Consider the following 14,606-nt stretch of genomic DNA (forward strand, 5'->3'; position numbering starts at 1 on the left):
AAGAAGAGCTGCCTTGACAAGTAATTATTCTCAATGGTGTCGACAAGCGTCTTGTCTCTCTGCATTTAAAAAAGGAGTAACAGCATTAAAGTGGTGTCTGGACTCTCAGTGGAGACATCCTGAAGGCCCCAGATACTTTAAGGGAGCAAGTAGAAGTCACTGTTTTGCTTCCCAAAATCTAACAGCTCATAAAATAAAATAAAGAATAGTTTTTTTAATTATTGCCTATGATTTTCTGCCCTTTTTATCCCTGTTACAATGTTAAATACCATGTTATGACTGTTATAACTGGCGCTTTATGTACACAGCACGATGTGCTGGGGTGGATGGTGGTGCTGAATTACTTTTAATGCAGAGAGGGATTAAAAGTATCCTCCCTGTATACAAACGTATGCGATTCCACCAGAAGACCCAGGCAGGAAAAATCTAATACATGTCTTAGAATTGCAAGCAAAGACGAGCTGCCACCTCTCACAAGATTACCCTGAGATTAACACTGCACACAGTCAGGCAGTGAAACTTGTTTGAAAGCCAGATATCAGCTATTTTCAAAATGAAAAAGATCATTTTCAGCAGCAAAACCCTCAATCAACCGACTATAATATGAGTACTTACACTTTGAAAGTAAAAGTTACAGCAGATCTCTGCAATCAACACCACCAACATTTATCATGGACAAAAGAGCTACTTTGTACTATTTGCATTTCATAATACAGCTTTGGCAAAAGACTGCTGAAAAAATACAAACGAGTGACTGATCTTCTGCCAAGCAGTGGTGCAACACTGTAACTCAGTGACGTTAACTAGCACCACACTTCCCCATGCATCTTCTGGTCTTTTCCATGGATTGCTGGAAGCTATAACACAAACTGACGGAAAACTGAATCTGAATGGCGTAATAAATTAAATATAGAAGCCTGTATCGGACCACACATTGTAAGTAAAACACAAAATCAATGTGCAATCCTACTAATCACAAACAAACAGCATGACTTCAATTAGCTTTGACTGCTGTGTTGACTTATTTTACAGAAACAATTTAATTAGTTGTATCATTAATATCAATGAGTTGATTAAATGTTTCTACAGCATCTAAAAAAAAATTGGGACAAAATCAAATCAATGAGGAGCAGCAAACACACACACACATGAAAAGCTAAGCAATAAACTACAACCCGACAGTGAACTACCTAATGGGAGTTTTACTGTGCATACGACACAGCATCCAGGCAGTGAGAAGATACATCATGAGGATGAGATATTGATGACCTCCAGAAACACCCTGCAGCATCCCTGTGCTGAAAGGCAAAAATAATTAAGATCTAATAACAGTGCTTCATGCACAGTATTCAGACAGGGGGAGCTATTAAGGAGATAAGCATTCAGTGGCAGGATTTCCACATGCTGACTGACCTTTATCAGTTTCAGAGAGGAAGACTGCAGCAGCCTCACTCAGCCTCATTTCCCTGACATTTACCAAGGAATTATCTGGGCGGGTCTCTTCACTCAGTTATTGGGAGATTCCAGCGTGTTTCAGTATGTAAATGAGAGGAATCAGCTGCACAATTGACTGTGTTTTCTCTGTCATTGCACTCATTCTCTGCTATCATCATTATCATCATCGCCATCATTGTTTTGTCCTGCAGAGACACAAGGCTGAACTGACAGTGCGACACTGTGCTTACAGCTTTATTATAGGAAAGTTATGTCTTTACACGTGCATCCAGTCTAACTGAGAATGAATAAAGCAGGAAAATCTGGGCCCGAGCGCCGCGTTTACGGAGCCTGCAGTCAGCCAGCAGGTCGCTTCAGCAGCACTGGATGGAAACGGGCACAATGAGGAGCACAAACAGGTGCGCAGGCTTGCCAGAGCCACTGAATTCCTGTCAGACAAAAGGTTTGGCAGAAATTGAAAGAGCTGTCATCTTATTAACATTCAACACACACACGGTTCTGACACAGCACATTTTATTGCAGTCACAAATGTCCTTTAGGCCAATTTTTTGCTCAAAAGCATAAGCAAAGCAAACAGTTAATTGTTTCACGGTGTTCGCGATGAAAGCCCGTGTGGGCCGCTAATGAAGAATTAAAATACGAGGAGAAAAAACATGCATCCTCTAATTCAGCTTTTAAAGGAATTATTGCTTTGAGTGAAAACGCTGATTATTCTGCTCATGGTTCAGAAATGTTTAGCCAAAAATAGATTCTGCTCATCCGTCACATCCCATTTCATGCCTACCCAATTGAAAACAGTGTTTTAAAAAAGCCTTGTCCCTGCATACACAGGCTGGTTTGCAGTGTGCTGCAAGGTCTAAGCCTGTTATGTACTGCAGTCGTTCCAACAACTGCCTGCTGCATGAGGGCGAAGGGAAAAAAAGGAATAAAGGAGACCCACAGGACTTCTGGCTTTCTCACATCAAGTTATTCTCCCCTGGCAAACATTTGGCTGACTGATAACTATTTATGAAGAGCATTATAAAGTAATTCATTACAGAAATAGTAATTGTGTGAGACCTCCGACCATGTGAATAAAGTGTCTCTCAGTGCAGGGATTTACTGTGACAAAGGGAGAAGTTGGGAAGTTTTCTGGAGCAGGCATTAGTCAGAAAATAAATCAAAGACGGGCCCCTGCAGCGCCGGGTCAATATTTAATACCGCAGATTTATCCAGCACCTTGCTCACTGAATATTGATGAACCACAGCAATCACCTTTATTTAATTGCTTCATCTGGGCTAATAAGACTTGTTTGAATCAGAAATATATCAAAATGTATGAGAATGAATGTAAAATGAACAAAAGAAAAAAAAAAGAAAAGTGAATGTAAATGTGAAGTGATTAGCAGTCTCCCTTTTGGTTTTCAGGGGATTCTCAGTTTGCATGTTTTCCCTGTGCATGTGTGGACTTTTTCCAGGTAACATACTCTCCATGTTGTCCTGTAAAGCTGACTTCCATCAGCCTTTCTTTCCAGAAATACGACAGTCTGCACTGAGATTCCCAGCTCATTTGAATGCACATCTAAATTATGTGATTAACATCTTTAATCCGCAAAAGTTTAAACTTCACACTTTCAGCTCCAGCCCAACTGGAGAGCAGCCAGAACTCATCACACTTTGTCTGTTGTCTCCTTCCAACATGATCAACACGGGGATGTTCGTCATTTTTTTCTTTAAATGTCGTAAATGATGATTTTCCAAAACCAATGCTTACTCTATTCCAGTAAAAATCCTCTTCAAGATTAAATGTGCTTAACCCTGTTATAAATGGACAGACTGAATTAATTTGGATTTTTCCCTTTTTTTTTTTTTTTTTAACATATGGAGGTTCCAGAGACCATAAATACAAAACCCGATATCTGCTTTCTGGTATGTCTGTTTCTCTCTCGCTTTTTTGTTTGTTTCTTTCTTTCTTTCCCTAAAATGGCCTCAGAGTTTGGGTCACAAGATGTTGGCTTGTCAAATGAATCCTGTGATAGGACAGGAATATAACGGTTTATTTTGAGCTAACAAAATGTCCCTATTTCACTCCATGGCGAATAGCAACACATTTTTAAAACTGGCCAAAAGATGGAAATCTAAATGTTCCTGGTAATGTGAAGTGGGACAGTCCTCTGCAGTACAGAGCTGCAGTTGACATTAATAAGATAAAACTGCTGCTTTATATCTACTATAAATGTAATGCCACAGCTGGTTTTGATATTGGATCTAACTTTGCAGAATACTTCATTCAATGCTGAAAAGCTGCGGGAAAAAGATTTTGCACAGTAAATGTCTGAAAAACACACAATCAGCAAAAACATCACAATCTGGCAACGGAAAAGAGTCATGATGCAGCCTGGAAGCAAATCAGTGGATAAGGTTTAGTCTCATCTGTCGCCTTTAAATGTGCAGAAATGTAAGCAGCAGAGTTTATCTACAGACAACAAATTATCTAATAAACAGTTGTCTAATAAACTGCATGTCTAATCAGTCAAAAGGATTAGCGTAAGGGAAAATAATCAAATCTTATCTCTGAAAACCAGTGGAAATGAGATCACCCAATACTCCTTTTCTCGTGTGCCTCAGTATTTCCCATATCAAGGTTAGCAGGTATTCTTCTCCTTCACTAGCTCACAAACACACTCATGCATATACAGCTCAGGAGGACTCAGTCAAGCTTGACCCTCAAAAAGAGTCTGAGTCTGATATCAGTGCAACATTGGTACCTGCCAATAAACACAAAAAAATTTCCACATCAGCATCAGCATGAAACGCCGATGGTCATCTGCTGATTACTTTTTTCATTTTTTTGCCAGCATGAGCACGCTATGAGTCCATGAGGAAGCAATCACTGTAAAAAAGAAAAGTAGAAGAAGAAGAAAATGGGACATAATTGCATTGATGACCTTAAAAGAGGGAAAAAACAAATATGTCAGCTGTGTGGTTTCTTCATTTGGTTTTGGGAACTGATGGCAAAATCACCATTTGAAATAAATGCTAAATGTTGGTCGTGCTAGGAGGAGATAAAACCCACTGCTTTTTGTGTACTGGGAATCCAACCAGGCCCACTACTGGACCCAGTACCTGTCCATGTAGCAGCCAGGTACCTCAGTGTGTCCTGTACAAGTGTTAAGAGTGAGTGAAGAGTATTCATTGCCGTCTCCCACGTCAGAGACAAGAAAAGAGATCATGTAGATCATTGGTGGACCAAAACCAGCCCTCAAGAGGCTTCAATCCCAGCCGCCAAACCAGCAAACAAATTCTAAACATTTCTATAGTATGCTGCTATGCTCAATGTCACCAGAGTTTACATTTAAAGGCTATTAGAACCCACTCCGGATGGAACTGTGCTGCAAGTGAACACTGAAATAAAATGGGTTTGACACCCCTGGCATAGATTGCACAAGCACATTCTCCAAAATATACACATGTGTAGTGTTACATTTAAGTGTTATAATACACACTTAAAGATCTACACCTTAGAACTAACACTGTATAGAGTTAAACATTTACACTGGTCAACACAAAGAAGTGTTAATAGAAAACTACAGGGTCAGCATTACAAAATCAACACTGGCCAGCGTTGATTTTAACACGACAAAGTGTATATTTGAGTACGCTCTTTAACACTGAGTCAATTCAACACTGGTGAATTTGAAGTGTGAAAAGTCAGAGATGCTTTTTTTCATACAAAAACATCTGCCTCTCATGGATTTGTAGACTATAGGACTGTAATTTTTTCCCCCTCACACCTGAAAGGAATTCTGTTTAGTTTGTTCACACATCATCAACATGACTGTCATTTGTTATAGTTCATAGAAGTGTGTGCTATAGGCTGAGATTAGCTCTGAGTTTGCATTTTTAAGCATTGTATGACTGTCTGTTCTTGAAAATCAAGTTATTACATGTCATCAAGTTAACTCAAGAGTCTGTGGATCACCGCCAGCTCACTTATTCAGATTTATTCATTTACATATGGGGACTATTTTATGTTCTGCAAAGCACTGCACTTTCATTATTCCTGCAACCAGACCCGATCAACCAAACCTGAAATGTTCTGCGAATATTAGAGGAAGTGTTAACAGCTTTGTCTTGCAAATTTAGCAACAATAAATATGGTTTACATGAAAGTAACATTAGTTTTCTTATTTTGTTAAGGGAGCTGCTACAAAACAACAGCAGTTCCACCACCGGGTTGATAAAAACGTCACAATTCAAGTCCAGAATATCAGCATCGGCGACATTTCGTTTGAAAAATATCAGCATATCGGCAGATATCCAATATCGTACATCCCTCGGCTGAGCCAATCTCAGATAAAGAGCTGAAGAACACAAACATCCACTTCCCTTAGAAAACGCAGATGTTCTCCGGAGTGTGACGATCACACACAGCACTGACCCACTGTAGGTCACAGAGAGATGCAGATAAGTGGCGCGCACTAAAAAGAGGCAATTTGATCATGACAGCTGAAGCACAGATAGGTCATCAGAGTGTACACAGATGCAAAGTGAAAACTGCATGTCAGCACTCAGCAGGACGTCACCAACAGCTGTTTGTCCTCTGCTTCCGTCCTGCTCCATGCAAAATACAGTCAGAGCCTGCAGCTCCTGCTCAATACACTGGGAAATTGCAGGAGAATATTGGATGGGAGTATTTTATCTGAAGGATTTCCTCTGTAATCATGAGAGCAATGTGACCTTAATGCAATTTGTAACCATTTTCCCACAGTACAGTAAAATTAAAATATAAAAAGTAACAGCAAAAGAAGACTGAACTTTATATCCAAGCGATTCACATTTTTTGTTTATATGTCATAGTGCTGCAAGTTACACATCTTTAGATGTGTATTCAGCTTTCTCACATTTTTAGAGGAAGCAATGAAGGACTGTGATGATCTATAAAATCTTATCTTTCTTATGAGTTTATTAGTTGCAACACAGAGCAAATATATGTCTCCCCTGAATCAGACGTGACAACTGCTAAAACATGCTGTGAACTTTAAAATCCTGTATGTCATCTGCATACACTGCCAGAGCTTTCTGGAAATAAACAAAGTCAACATGAAAAGAGCAATTCTTTCAGTAGTATTTATGCAGGCCAACATTTTGATTGCTAAGGAAGCAGAAAACTATCGTTCTGGTTATTAGTTGCAGTAGTTCTACTGTGTAGTGAGGCAGCTGTCACATTTTTGATACTGTCAGGAAATAATATAGTCAAAAAAAACACACAATTTGGAAGATAATCTGCTAAAAAGCGAAAGCTCGAGCCATAATACAGAAAATATGTATTAATGAAGTTCACAAAGAAAAGTCACAGTGAGTCAGCTGATGAAACGCTTCTCACTACAATTAATAGGAGTGTCGGTATGAGGCTGATCTGATTTACACTTCCCTTTGTTATACTTTCATTCACTCAAAATGATTAACACAAGTGTTTTTAAATATAGTAATTTGCCTTGCTCTGTGCATTAATCTATTAACATGAATTCTTCCCAATATTTCACACAATCCTTGAAACATCCAATAGTGCAGTGCCCTGTTAATAGATCAGCTTCCACACAAATGCACACAATCTCATGTTTACACCGATTTGCACGCACGCACATTGTGCATCAGGACCATGTGTTCCTCAAAAGTTTAGTTATTTTATCACTGCAAAGCAGGCTTCTCACTCATTCATATTTTATGTGAGCCATGGATGGTTGAATGACTGATATTCTAATTGTCTTATTACTTTGTGCAAACATTAATGTTGATAATACATACAATAACTGCAGTAATACAGTCACTGAACCGGACTGTGAATATGGAGCAGGGCAGTAAAGCAAAGCTTTCTGTTTACCTGGACGCTCACCTATGGTCATGAACTTTGTGTCGTGATCGAAAGAATGAGATTGTGATTTCAAGCGGCTGAAATGAGTTTTCTCCGCAGGATGGAGGACATCACTTTTCGTGATGGAATGAAGAGTTCAGTGTCCTTGGTAGAGTCAAAATCAAGCCAGTGTTTGATTAGGATGCCCCCGATCGCCTCCCATTAGAGCTTTACTAGCCACATCTGACTGGGGAAAGGCCTCGTGGTCGGCCCAGGACTCCCTAGAAAGACTGCATCTCCTGTTCTAATAATTCATGTCATCATCATAGAAGATACAAAAAGCCTTATCAATAAAGACAACTATAACAATAATTGTCTAATTTCTCACAATAGCTTGTTGATTAATTATATTTATACTTGATCTTTGAGGGCTTTTCAACAGCAGATGGGTAGAAACTTCAAGCTGTGAATATATATTGAGGTGGTCAGCAAATTACATTTGGGTCAGGATTCAAGCGAATTATTCCAAATCAGGTAAAAGCCAGCCAGTGTAGCTGTCAACTAGCAAAGCAGGATGGGTATTTAGCAATGAGCTGTAATTAGTATTGATGTGATCAATAATGTAATTATGTTTAAACTAAACTCAATATCATTTCTTGCCTTTGCCACGTTGACCTCTGTGCTGACAGGTTGGAGTAATAAGCCTTCGGACTTTTCAGATCTTGTCTCTGGGTCTTCATTTGAAAGAAATATCTAGAAAGTAATTACGATGAGCAGCCGCACGTTCACACACTAAATCACCGCTTAGCTGACAGACGACCGAGGCTGTTATAGACACAAAATTACCTCTTCAATGCAACTCAGCTTAACCGAACAAATACCCAGCAAATATTAAGTACTGCATTTTAAACAGTAAATTAGTCTAATTTCAGTTGTTTATGGACTGAAACTCCACATTTTCCCTGTGGCTAAAAAAGCAATAAAACAGAACATCTGCTGGAGTTTTACATACTGTTTTAACAGCAGCTAAATGCAAAGCCGAAACCGCAGCGCGAAGCCAAACACAGCTCATCGCTTAGCTGTGCAATGTAGGACAGAAGGGGATGTGATGCGAGAGGGGGAAACGCTAAAGCTGAAAATCTCAAACAGGACACCGTGAGGAAAAAGATGGGCAGGAAAATGTGTGATAGACCAGTGGGAAAGAACAGAAAGCCCTGGTGATACCGCTGTCCTCTGTGGTTAAACAAACTCTGTGAAACCTTCCGTTTCAGCAGTTCGGAGAAACATCCAATCATCTCTTCCGATGCCAGCACCACTGTCGATATCCAACAGTCAGTTCCGTTTTTAACTAACGGCATCGATGAAGACTAATCACATCATGCGAGAATGCTGGTGGTAGCTGATTAAACTTTTATTAGACCTCTGTGGGTTCTACTCACTTGAATTTGACCGACTCACCCTTGAAAGCCTTCAGGGAGCTCTACCCATGTGTAGATTTAACTAGCAAAACGAACACGACACAGTCAGCAGAATGAAAACGACAAAAGGGAAAAATGTCAATAACACAAAAAAGCGGGGGATTTTGAAGTTCCCACTCCAATCTCACTGATCAACTTCAGAGTCCTCGTCCAGGACCTCCCAGCTTGATGAAAAACAAAATCATGCCATGCATAACAGAGGCGGTGAGTCAATGTGAAAGCAGTTTGAGGAGAGACAAAGATATAATTCTTTGCGCGTTAAATACATGCTGTACACACCCAGCGTTTTCCATCTAATTCCATCCAAAACAAAAAAAAAAATCTGCACAAACGGCACTTGGGAGCAGGGAGGCTCCGTAAGGCCGGTGCACTGTATGTCAGCAGGAAGCAAAACATCAATTCACCATTGGTAGAACTGAATGAAACATTTCATATGTGATGCATTTCCAGACAGAAAAACTAAAACTGAAAATAAAAAAATGATCATGAACTGCTGAAACTTTCAAGGATTGCTTTAGAGAGTTGTCATCCTATGTGTTTGACTACGAGGAGTGATAAAAATGCAGAGTGGTGTATCCTCAAAGAGAGCAATTAGGAAAAGTGATGCTCTAACAGCGCTGCAAAAATTTCTTTAATGCAAATGTGTGACAATAATGTTAAAATACAGTCTAAAAAATGCATAAATAAAAACAGCTGCTAAGAGGATGTGGTGATTTATGCTTCACAGCTAGGTGAAGCTGATGCAAAACTAAAAACACAACCTGAGCATTGTGGCAGGGAAACGTACTGTAGCAATCTTACCTGCAACCCTCTGCTACTGTCTGTCCACTCAGGAGAGAGACAGTTCTCACTGAATCTTAGGATGGACGTACTTTTATTCATATCTGATTCCTCTTTTCATCATCACATCATATGTTTCCGAGCTTCAGAGCAAAACCAAGCAAGGAGAGGAGGAGCTGTCAAAAGCAGGCTGTGTATCATTCACGCACTTAGCCGCATGTGTCATTGATATTCATCCCAGGAACACTGTCAGAAGTGTCACCACATCTTCCGACGATAAACTGATTCTGCATCGGTAATAGTGTGGTGCATCACTGCACACCCTCTTAGCCATCTTCCTATAAGGTGCTTGTCGACACCTATATGAAGTGCCTACTTATGGTAACAAGAATCCATAATAAGACACCTTGTTTCAAATTCGGCTGCAGTCCCGCAACCCTGCTTTGTCTTTGGAATGAAAGAATAATCCTGCTCACTAACCACTGGCGAGCGAAAAGCATGCGGAGCTGCCAAACAACAGTGGAGGAGCACAGAGCATGTTTGTGATCAGTGCCTTCAACAAAACGGCAGACGAAGACTCTGCACCTTTCTGAAGCGTTCTGCAGCAGGGAGCAGCTGTCGCTTCACTTTGGGACGTCGCTGGACTGATCAATCAGCTGTAGGTAAAGCTGCGCGTCCTTCCAAATGCAAAGCAGTGCAAATAACATCCATAATGGACAGTTTCAAGATGCAGTACATATATCAGCACAAACATGACCTACCTGCAGGTTTTTAGTCCCAGCATATGCAGCAGCAGCGATCATGAACTACGCTAACTCTGAACATTTTTTTTCTTGTGTGAATGCAGAGGTTCTACTGCACCAAATGATGGATCTGCAGCACGAATCTGTCTGATTCAGCCAAAGTCAGACAATTTGTCATGCTACATACACATTCCCCCCCAAAGGACACACAGGGACACAAATTGCATATGTTCATAGTCAGATTATCAGTCTGATCTCTAAACCCCATAATCCCACACAACATCAAAAATAAATCAAACATCCCTGAAAAAAGTCAGATTGTGACATAAAAAAAGAAGCTCAAACAAGAAAATACTATATCAGGTGCAGAATTTTCACAAAGAAAAGACTGATAGATGATGAATTGGCTTAACAACAACAAGAAAAACTCTCTCTATTCATACATCTGTACAAAAATCAGAAGGTGACTGTCAGAACATTGCATTTGTGAGTGTGATGGAGCAATAAGATGCTGCTGAAAAGCCATACACGAATATCACATTAGTTTCTACTATTCTCTAATATGAATGGATCAATAACACATTGCAAGCTCTTGAAGGAAGGGGGGGGCACAACACATCAGGACACAACTATTCCAATCCATCTTTTCTCTACAACTATAAACCTTTATTATTCTATAATAAATTAAATTATAATACAAGAGCCCAACGTGTTACGATGTGGTGTCCTCCCTTCATCCACGATAAAGCAGAGGAACAAAACAGGACAAGCATGGCTGAATTTCATTGTAACCTTAAGGATTACATGATCCGAACCAGGGTAATCCCAGTTTTCCAGTACATTTCATGAAACAACACCGCTTGCCAGTGCTTTTGTCCAAAAGCAGCAGGGCAGATAAACAGCCACTGGATTCACTAACAATCGGATTCATGCTGTGAAACACGGCTAAATCCCTTCCACAATCGTGTCGGAGACATTATTATGTCATCCCACCACTAAATACCCCCTACTCTGTAGCGCAAGCTCATTTAACCAAACATACAATAAAAAGCTTACTCAGAAACGATCTATTATCCACTGCTGAGCTCTTGTCAGTACCACGACACAGAGATGTGTATCGGTTAACTCTATTGTTCACACCCATGGCGAGTTTAAGCCCTCTTTTTCAATTTGGCACAGAGGTAAAGTCATCCCGTTAGAGGGACCACTGAGGCTATGATACACAAAAAAAAAAAAAAAAAAAAAGATTAGTTGGGAACATTTTGCTGCAGAGGATTTTGGCCCTGAGGGAATCTGAGCTTGTACTGTACAGTGTACATTTTACCACAGACAATCTGTAACAGACTATCAGCAGAGGAAAACAATGATACTTCCAACTTGTCACCCAAACTGCCAATCACCTTTCTTTTCCCCCTCTGAAGCACGTGCAGACGGAGTTCTCCCCTTCCAATGTGTCTGTGTTCATGCGAGCCTGGAGCCACCTGCGTTCAGATCGGCTCCGGGCTCGAAGGGAACTCACTCCTGCAGTTCTCATTACAGAATCTGAGCAGACACGGAGGCTCGGAGTAAAAGCAGCAAGTGAAAACACTCCCACCAGGGACTTACATTACAGCGATACACTGGGTACAGACAACACAGCGACTCTGTGACTGCAGTGTCAGAGGCAATGAACATTCACACCCAAGCAGCACACACAGGCTACAGCAGGGGAAAAAAAAATCCTGAAATAATGCTGACAGAATTCTTAAAGGTCAACTCAACTGTTCAAACATGCTGGTGCCACAATCAGTTCACTCCAAATGACCTCTTTATATTCTGAGTTTCCCCTGAAATTACAAAAAAAAAAAAAAAAAAGATTTTCACAACAGTAATAAGTATTAGTTTTTGTAGCATGATACAAATTGTAACTACAATAATAATGAAAAAATCTACATGAAAAATTGCTGTTATTGACCCACATGTGTCCCTCTTGTGCACTTTAGCTTGCAGACTATCACATTATCATTTCAACAAGAAAATTAAATTGATAGATTAAATAAATTAGGTGAGGTTCCACTTGGCTGGCAGAGGGTAAATGAATTTAAAAGCTATTTTTAGCTCTCTGTATCCTGCAAGTGGGGAAAGCTCACAAAGTCTTAGTGGGCTTATTAAGGCACACATCAGTAGAATAAGATATGGGCCACATCTGGTGCCCAAGTGGCCAGCAGGATCAAGATTTTTCACCAGAACAATCCCTTTCCTGGAATTTCAATCCCACTCGCGGAGGCTGATCTAAATCACAGACTGGGGAATTTAAAAAGGTCACAGTTCTAATACAGAGAAAATGCACTCCCTTTTTCAAATACTTTCCCCTTCTGCTCCGTATCATCATTATGTCTATTCTTAGAAGTATTAAGTCTCTCTGGAAATGTGCAAAATCCTGTGGTTAAGGAGAGGTCACCTCTTCTCTCTGATGCACTCCCCCCTTCCAGTCATGGGCGTTCTGTCCACTGCACCTATTTTAGGTGTGTCACTTTTCAGACTGAAGTGCTGCTGCCATTATATCAAAGACGTGACCTCGGAATCAGGCCTGCATACAAATAAGCGGTGTGGCTTTTGGCCACATTTCACTATGAGGCGAAATGATGCAACGGGACGAATGAGAAGGCCCCTCCTCCACTTTTCTGGAAGTGGTTGGATAAACTAAATGTTTATGCAGACGCTGAACAATGTGTGTGGTATCTTACCAAAGCTACTCATTACATAATCTTTAAAACACAGACCAAGCACAATGCTAAACAAAACCGACAATAGGCCTATTGACATTACTTTCAAATGAGCAATGTTAGAAATGTATCTATGAATCTCTCACGCGAAACAATATTGATTTAAAAACTGTCAATCTCTCTTATTTGCTGATCACAGGTAAAATTTTGCTTTCCATCGCCGTGAGCACAGCAGGAGGGTTGACCGATGAGGGTCTGTGTGCAGTCATGATAAATCGCCTGAGTAACCTTATCGCTGCGGCTGACATCGAGACCCCAACAGAATGATAATCAGCTTGATAAGTTTTGCGTGGATCATATGTCTACGCAACAGATGCAGATAAGGTTTTCATTGCAGCATGATTTCTACATCGCGGAGCAGTCAATAAAAGTTCAACCTAGAAACGTGGTAAACAACTTTATCAACTTGAATATCTTAGCAGTTCGAGCTCCCACCCAAGCACATCAGCATGTGTATTTATCCCCTTTTAAGTGCTAACAAAGAGAAAGATGTTGTACATCTGTTGTGGAACAAGAACTCAGTCTCCAGGGTTTAACTTTACTAAGCAAACAATATGCAGTCAGCAAAACGGAGCCCAACACAGTCTGCCAGCTCAGGCAAAAAGTGTTATGTACTGCAGATGTGAAATTAAGACTCCGTAAATGTAAAGTATATCTACATGACGAGTCTGACTGTCCGTAATCTGGCCCTACTGCCAAACGCTGACAAGCAATTGCATGTAAATAAACGGCATACCAAGAGCATCTCTGGCTCTCTAACCAGAAGAAGGACTGCATTACACATCTGCAACAATCCAGCCTATAGAGACGCTCCACATTAACCATGTATATCATAATAAGCTTAAGAGATCGCAGTTCTGCTGACATCAACACGGCGATCAGTGACCTGTGATCATGGGGCTCTGCAGTGAGACTCTCTCTCTCTCTCTCTCTCTCTCTCTCTCTCTCTCTCTCTGTCTTCTCATTTCTCCAAAGACTGTCCCATTAGTACACACTGATCCTATCACCACCACCCCCCTAAAGGCTAGCCAGCAGTTTATAAATGCAAAATAGCAATCCGCCTCACGGCACAGTTCAGAGTAGAGACTCTTCGTAATGCTTCTAAATTTACATGCTTGCACACACGGTATGCACTATCACTTAAAGCCATGCAAATCAGAAGCATTTTAGCGAACACACCTCCTGGTTATCTACGCAACAGTGTAATTCCACATACGTTAGCCGAAGGGCTGGGATACACACCTGCAGGTCGCCCCATACACCGGCTGCCTCTTGTAAGGGGCGTGTGAGGTTGATTGTCCTGGCTGGCCCAGCATGTTGGAAGCAGCTCTGTGCTGTGCTGTGAATCGTCCAAGTGCCGCCTGTGTGCGCGCGTGTGTGTGTGTACTTCTCTCAGCTGGTAGTGCTGCTGTTGCTGACGTCCTCTGCTGAGCCCCGTGGCGTCAATTCATTCAAAACATCCTCTTTCCCGCCTCTCCTGTGTGTTGGGCTGCTTAGGTAGAGCTAAAAATATATATACGATCGCTGAATGGTCTCCTATCTCTGAGCGCAG

The 14,606-nt window shown here is 40.8% G+C and overlaps 1 protein-coding gene across 1 annotated transcript in view; it reads right to left on the bottom strand.

The window, feature by feature from the left end:
- plekha7b (pleckstrin homology domain containing, family A member 7b) overlaps nucleotides 1-14,388 on the bottom strand; it is a 54,293-nt gene extending 39,905 nt beyond the window's left edge. Inside the window, exon 1 of the mRNA XM_030094425.1 lies at nucleotides 14,297-14,388. Coding sequence (XP_029950285.1) covers nucleotides 14,297-14,370 — 74 coding nt within the window. The 5' untranslated portion in view covers nucleotides 14,371-14,388. The remainder of the gene's footprint in view (nucleotides 1-14,296) is intronic.
- Nucleotides 14,389-14,606: the final 218 nt, after the last annotated feature.

The sequence above is a fragment of the Salarias fasciatus genome, chromosome 1 (assembly GCF_902148845.1).
Source record: "Salarias fasciatus chromosome 1, fSalaFa1.1, whole genome shotgun sequence".
NCBI classification, from domain to species: domain Eukaryota; kingdom Metazoa; phylum Chordata; class Actinopteri; order Blenniiformes; family Blenniidae; genus Salarias; species Salarias fasciatus.